The sequence below is a fragment of the Epithele typhae genome, assembly GCF_022376455.1.
Source record: "Epithele typhae strain CBS 203.58 chromosome Unknown BXZ73scaffold_87, whole genome shotgun sequence".
Lineage (NCBI taxonomy): Eukaryota > Fungi > Basidiomycota > Agaricomycetes > Polyporales > Epitheliaceae > Epithele > Epithele typhae.
In genome coordinates, this window is record NW_025954278.1 from 140,360 (window position 1) to 147,722 (window position 7,363).

Below are 7,363 nucleotides of genomic sequence, written 5' to 3' on the forward strand. Positions count from 1 at the left end.
GTTATCCGCAGATTCTTGAGCAATAGCTCATATTTGTGCGTACCTACTACAGAAGTTGTATCATTCAAAAGCCAATTGAAGCGCCTTTCTAACGATGCTATCTGTGTGTGATTTGGTGGGAATGTGACCGAGATCTTGGTACATTACTCTCTCCTTTCGCCTCGAGCGCTTTTGGCGCCTGCGTCCGGCGTCTGCCCGCGGGAATCCGTCTCGATCGGGCAGAGTTCGGGTTCGAACGCGCGCGTCTTGCACATCCTCCTCTCCAGCCCGCAAGCTCCCCCTCCTCCTCCCTCCACCCTCCATCCACGCCGCGTGATCGCGCGTGCGCGAGCGTCTGTCCTCAAGCCCAGGAGCGTCATCGTGGGGTCGCGGTGAGCTCCCGCGGCCCCAAATCGATCTTCTCCGGTGAGTTCTCCCCACCCCCTCTGCTCCCCGCGCGTCCTTGCCCTTGCCCATCTCGCGTTCGCGCTCACGCTTGTCCACGTTGCGCGTCCACCTCGCGTCATCGCGCTCGCGCTCGCGCAGCCGTTCAGCAGGGTCGCGGTGAGCTCCCGCGGCCCCGATCTTCTTTGGTGAGTTCTATCTTCTGCTCCCCATGTCCTCGCCCACCTCACCCTCGTCCTCCACCGCGTCCGCCTCACCTTTGTCCTCCGTTTCGCCCTGGTCCTCCGCCTCGCCCTCACCCATCCCGCCTCATCCTCGTCCGCGTCGCTCACGCCACCCGCCCGCGTCACCCACATCCCTTGCGTCGCCCACCACGCCCTCGCCCGCCCTTGCCCCCCGCGTCGCCCTTCCTCCCCTGCATGCCCCGCGTTGCCTCACTCTCAGCCGTCCACGCGGTGTCATCGCGCTCCCGCGCGCGGCCGTTCTGTGGGGTCGCGGTGGGCTCCCGCAGCCCTGATCTCCCCTGGTGAGTCCTTCCCCGCCTCCGCTTCTCCCCCACGTCTCCTCCCCCTCCCAGGTTCCGGCCTCGTCGGCGACGCTATCGCCTCCATCGCCTTCGCTGGCGTCGTGGGTGTCGTTCCCGGCCCCCACGCCGTCTGTCTCCCGCACGCGCCTCGCGCCCATCTCGCCCGCGTCGCCCTCGCCCATCCTTTCCCCCATGTCGCCTTTGCCTCATCGCGCTCGCGCGCACGGCCGTTCTCAAGCCCAGGAAGAGGATGAGGAGGAGGCGGGTGACTATCAGGTGTTGGGTCATGGGGTCGCGGTGAGGTCCCGCCGCCCCAATCTCCTCTGGTGAGTTCTCCCCACCCCCTCTGCTCCCCGCGCGTCCTTGCTCGCGCTCACGCTCGTCCCGCACTCGTCCACCTCACCCTCGGGCCTATCCATCTCGCCACATCGCCATCCCCCGCCTCGCCCTCGTCCTCTGCCTCCGCCTCGTCGCCCTCCTCCCACGCTGCCCTCCGCCTTGCGTCTCTGCCCTCCGCTTCATCCCGCGGATCCGCCTCACGTCCACCACGCATCTCCCGCACCTTCTGGTGCGCCCGCGTCGCCCTCGCCCTCCCCCACGTCCCCCGCGTCCCCCCCCCCTGCCCCGCGTCGTCTGGTCCTCCGCCTACCTGGCGCCATCGCGCTCGCGCCCGCGGCCGTCACGGTGAGCTCCCGCGGCCTCCTCTGGTGAGTACTTCAGTTCTTCCCGCCCCCTCTGCTCCCGCGTCCCCTTCCCCTCCCAGGTTCCGGCCGTGCCCACAACGCCCTTGCCCGTCTCGTGCTCGTCCGCGTCGGGCTCGTCTGCGTTGCCCGCGTTGCCCTCGTCCACCTTGCCCTCCCCGCCTCGCCCTCTCCCATCTTGCCCCGACATCGCTCGCGTCGCCCATCACGCTGTCCCCCGCACCCCCATCCCCACGCCGCCTGTTCCGTGTCGCCCGATCCTCGATCCACACGGTATCATTGCGCTCGTGCGCGCGGCCGTTCTGTGGGATTGCGGTGAGCTCCCGCGGTCCCGATCCCCTTTGGTGAGTCCCTCTGCTCCTCCCTGCTCGCCGCGTCACCTCTCCCTCTCAGGTCCTGGCCGCGTGGGCAACACCCTTGCCCGTGTCCACATCCCCGTCGTCCCCGTCGTCCCCGTCGCCCGCGTCGTCCTGTCTCGCCCTCACCTACGTCGCCCGCCTGCCCCGCGTCGCTCGTGCCACCCACTTCGTCCGCGCGTCATCCGCGCTCTACCCTCCGCGCCATCTGCATCGCCATCTGCATCGCCTGCGCTCCCGCCCGCCCTCACCCACCTCGCCCGTCTCGCCCTCACCCTCGTGTGCCCCCGTGTCGCCTCGTCTTCCTCCCGCGTCGTCCACCTGACACCTCAAGTTGTGGAGCGCCTGCTCCCGTCTCCTTCCGCGCCTATCCACTTCCCTCCTCTCTTCTCCGCGTTCGCGCACCCTGCCCCCTTCCTCCTCCGCGATACCCTCGGACATCCTGTCCCAAGGTGCTCATCACCTCATCAGATGTTCCACATCTCACTCGTATACAAACTTCTCACTCTGGATTCAATGTCCACTGTATTTAGTATAACATGAAATATATTTTTGTGTCCTATATATCTGTGTGATCCGTATCTGTGGATATCCACGGATCATCATGGCTTTGCGGGTCTATCCATGGGTGGAGCCGTAATCCGCGGTTCCGGCTCCTGCGGCTCCGGCTCTTCCAGCGGGTCTGAGCCGCGCGGATCCAGATCAAGCCCTCAGATGTCACATGATCCGTGGGTTCGGATCCGGATCATCCGCGGGTAGAGCCGCAAACAGCCTTATTGCTGACGTTCCAAAGGTGGTCGTACAGTGTGAGTAGTGGAGTTGTGAACGCAGTTTGAGGCTGATCCAGGGTGGCGGGCCAGATGCGCTCCTGGATAAGTTGACAGGGGACGGAAGGGGCATGGAGACAGTGACAAAACTCGACTTGACAGCGATGGATGCCGTTCGTGTGGCAAATGGTGATTTTGGATGGCGATAACCACCCCCCTCGGGACGGGCATGCCTCACCACCGTGGCCTAGGCGAATGGTGAAGTCGAGACTGGAGAGGTCGTACTTCTTTCAGAACTCATCATCACTCCGGCGGGCCTCCACCCAATGGAACCAGTGGTGGCGATGCGCGGTGAGGTGGCACTGCGTGCAATGCGGACTACTATCCCAGCACTCGGTGCAGCGTAACCAGGCGTCCTTATCGAGGCACCGAGTGCACTTGCTGAGAGGCTTGCGCGAGTCCTCCCAGGAGAACATCGCCTTGATGACCTCCGTTTCGCGCAGGAGCCACTCGTTGTAGTGGTCCATCATCGTTTTCTGCAGTGAAATGAGTGGAGGACATAAGCAAACACACACTCTACACACCGTCTTTGGTTTCGGCTGTTCCACCTTCTCAGGATCGGCGGACTCCTTCTCACCGACGGACGGTGCATCCTCCCAGCTGTTCTGAAGAGAATTGGGCTCTTGGGAGACGTCGTACCCAGTTGGGAGGGCATCTGCGAGGACGGATGGTGTGGTGATGTCAAGCCGAGCACGTTTCGAGGGCGTATCTTGCCGTAACTTCACCGTATGATAGTGGACTTGCCTCTGGGTGACGATGGGTATGCCGCGATGGTCCCGGCCGTACACAGTGGAGGACCCGGCCCGTAACTGAGGGAGGGCTGTCCGAGGTGTCTTCTTCGTCTTTTTCTGGCGGAGGCCCATGGCATAGAGGGGATGAGACAGAGGGGGAAACGGACATCGAAAGCAGTCCATTCAATTCAAAAGACATACCTACCATCGTAGGTTGCTTGAATGTGGTCCGGGAGGAGTGTGGTCCGAGAGGTGTGGCGCCCAAAAACGTTATGCGAGTGGTAGATGTGGTACAAGACATGCGACGCGACAAGCAATTAGTATCGTAAAGAGCATTGTTCATTCAGGAAACACATGAGGGACAAGGGGAGCGCGGCCGGAGTAAGTAAAAAAAGTGGTACAATAGAAGGAAGCCACGGCCCGCTCCATCTCCTCGACGGTCTGTGCGTTAATCGACGGGTCCACCACAATCTGCGAAGGACACTGTGGCCATCTCATGACGACACGGCAGAGGGCTTCGACGCACCGGACGCGCGAGCTCGGCATGCGATGGGAGAGGCCTACGCCGAAGACCGGAAGCTGGTGAAGGCGGTAGAGGTCGCGATGATGGAACACACCCACGAGAACTTGCTCGCGGATGAAATCCGCGTCGGGAACCCCGTGCATGGGCACCAAGAGTCGGTCGAGGGCGAGGAGTTCGTGGCGGAAGCCGAGCTCAAACAACTCCCAGAGAATCAGTGGTCCAGTGGTTGCATCAACCGCGGTGATGGGACGGTGGAACCACTCGATCGCGCCGGAGTCTCGCTCTTGGAAATCCTCCATCAGGAACACGCGACAGAAGACCTCTTTGACCTTCTCCAAACGCTGGGTGCGACGATTGGTCACAGTGGTGGCCGCCGCGTTCGTATCGCCGTTCAGGAAGTCTCGCCACCACTGTGGCCCCACGCGCGTCGCAGGAGAGTCTGGAAGAGCAAGGAGGTACAGCCATGGGTCATGGACCCCAAGCCAGTTCATGAGGTAGCGCGCGACGCGTTGTTCTGTAGTGGGCCCGACAAGCAGTGAAGGCTCTGGAACCCAGTAGCCCCAAAGTTCCTCCGAAGGCCTGCTGGGTTGGGAGCGATCAACGGATTGCATTGCCAAGTCCCACGCTGGGAGCGTACGCGGCATCCACGCGTGATCCTTGTCGACGAACTTGTCTCGCCCACGGAGGTGACTAGGATGTACTGCAAACGTATGAGCAAGATATATCATGATATACAAACTAACGCGAACCTTTCTTCGCCTGGGAGACCCTGTGGGAGCTTGACGAGGGCAGGGAGCGAACTGGACCGCTTGCTGAGGGCTCCGAGGACGGTCGCACACGATAGTCGAATCGCGTCAAAAGAGGTGCTTGAGATACGTCGACGTACATGTGCTTGACAGAGCATACAGCTTGGAGGTGACGCAGGCCCGAGAGTCCGGAGAATATGGGGACCCCGTCCGAGGCAAAGGGCGAGAGAGCCAGCTTTGACGGCTGGCGCAGAGGGGTTGCAATCCGTTGGACGTCGTCGAGATTATCTCCAACGCGGGGTCTGACGAACCATACAGGCACACCGGCACGATAGAGTGTCTGGGCGTCCCCCGGATCGGTGCAGAATGCGCCCATGTAGCCAAGTTGGACGGTTGAGGCTCCGGTCGCGGACGCCGTAAGACGAGAGTAGTCGATCCACGCGCAACATGCCAGCCAACGACGCTGGGTCTCCCGGAGTTGAAAGAGAGAGTCGCGGAACGTCGCTGGGCAGAAGCGGAGACGATCGCGAGCTTGAGCCATCGCAGTGGCCATATGCGCGAGCCGAGGGATTGGGCTTCCAAGGCTGTGGATATGCTCCTGAACTTGTTCTTGCATCTCGTCGACGAGAGAACCGAGCTTTCGGAAGACGGGGGAGACGAAGAGACCAAGCGATTTGAATACGCAGCCCTCCACTGGTCGGAACTGTGTCTTGAAGTCTGGAGTCCACCAGACCGGAGCGTACTGATGATCATCAGGGTAGGGGTGTCGCACTACAGACAAAAAGGCGAACTCGGGGGCGAAGATCTGAGGCCATTGGAAGGGATCGTGCTCCCCGTAGCGGCAGTCGGATCGCAGGGAGACCTTGATGAGACCAACGAATGGTTCGGGAACCCAAGACATGTTTGGTGTCGTTACGATGTAGTTGCCGTCCGCAGTGAACGCCGCCACGTGGGCCTTTTTGATGTCCAGATCTTTAAGACGGGCGTTGGTTGAAGTAACGAGGGTGTATCACTATAGACGTACCAGCGAAAGCGTCGGGGTCTGACTTCGAGCCGTGGGTCATGGCGTGACGTTCCACACGAATTGAACCTAGAGAAACAAAGGGGAACGCTGAAAGAAAGCAGGTGTGTCTTGTTGCGTTGGTTTGCGGCGCGCGAGACAGTCCAGCGGGGGGTAGAGAGGTCTGACCAATAGGAAAGACCTGCCGAACACTACGGAAGGACACAAAGTCGTTCCGTAGTCTGACGGCTGGGGAAGAGGGGTGGGAGGATACGAGGTGATGGCGGTGGTGGAAAGAGGGTGCGGTGATGTCAAGCTAGTGATGGTGGAAGGAGGACGTCGAGTAGGTTGAGGAGGGAGGGCGGGAGAGAGAGGAGGAATGTCGCAGGAGCGCGAAGTGTCAAGCGCACGCTCGGAGCGCACGCTCGGGAACGCGGGGCGCCCATGACGCTGACCTCTTCCTCCCATCTGCCATCTCCCTCTCTCCTGGCGCTCTCCCCGCCTCACCCTGAGTTCGTCCAAGGTGCGTAAAGCATTCACTGAGCCAGATCTTGCGGCTTGCTCACATTCTCATAGTACAGGAGTTGTAAGATGGATCGGTACGTGTCACTTTACCCTCATGCATTCAACCCCGTCGCCTCGGCGGGTCCAACACCCTTCTGCGAGTCCAACACCCTCGCCCCTCCTTCCGCAAGTCCACCCCCCTCACACCATCCTCTCCCATCGCCGTCCTATCGGACTATGGCGAGTCTCGCACGACTTTGTGTCCGCGAGCTCGTCTGAGGCGTGTTTCCCACTGGATCACATCCGGAATACCTAGTGCAAGCCCTTCTCAAATTCCTCGCCCATCGCCCCTAACAATCCCTATCATCAACATGGGATCTCCTCAACCTATCAGAACGATTGAAGACACGAGAAATCGGGTTGCACGGTCCGGATTCAAGCTCTCGGTGGGCCACTCGACCAAGAAGTGCCGCCACAAGCCCCGCTTTGTTTCGTTCTTAGTGGCGTGATGTGGTCCGTTGAATATATAAAAGGTGCGCCCTTTTGACCGGGTGTCGAGTTCATCGCATCTGATACCACCTCTCCATGACCCAGGCTCGCGATACGGTTCTCAAGTACTTGCACGACCATCTCGAGGGCTGGTCTAACCCCCATGAGGTCTGCCGTGACGGGACCCTCCACCTCGTTCGAGCGTCGTGGGGCAAGAATCGTGCGTCTCGCACCGGCATGGTGTACAACATCGTGAGTGGTAAGCACCTTATGCTCATATTTGCACGCTAACGATCCACTTTACAGTGTCGCAAGGACTCCCCATGTCCTTTCGTGGTATGCAAGGTCCAACTCCCCCATTCTTTGCGTCTGGAGTGCCTCCGTGAAGTTCTTGCGGCGACATCCCACCACCCAGCGTCATGGCGGGCCGATCTCATCAGGGAGATACACCGCCTGTGCTCTCGCACCGGGGAACGTTCATCGAGGCCGCGCTTCTTGCGACCCTCAGCAATACCGCCGACAACCCCACCCCGTCTCGCCTCGGAAGGCCGGCTCTTCCACGCGAGGACGTCACTG

General features: G+C 61.1%; 2 protein-coding genes across 2 annotated transcripts; both read right to left on the reverse strand.

Annotated features, from left to right (window-relative positions):
• Positions 1-2,739: 2,739 nt before the first annotated feature.
• BXZ73DRAFT_24786 (uncharacterized protein) lies at positions 2,740-3,012 on the reverse strand (the record flags this gene model as incomplete). The annotated part of the gene is made up of 1 exon (XM_048017700.1): positions 2,740-3,012. A coding segment is annotated over one exon (273 nt), but the record flags the coding sequence as incomplete, so codon positions are not given.
• Positions 3,013-3,864: 852 nt separating this feature from the next.
• BXZ73DRAFT_55055 (uncharacterized protein) lies at positions 3,865-5,695 on the reverse strand (the record flags this gene model as incomplete). Its single annotated transcript, XM_048021271.1, has 2 exons — positions 3,865-4,748; positions 4,792-5,695. 2 exons carry the CDS (start codon positions 5,693-5,695, stop codon positions 3,865-3,867), a joined length of 1,788 nt encoding a protein of 595 aa, XP_047872576.1.
• Positions 5,696-7,363: the final 1,668 nt, after the last annotated feature.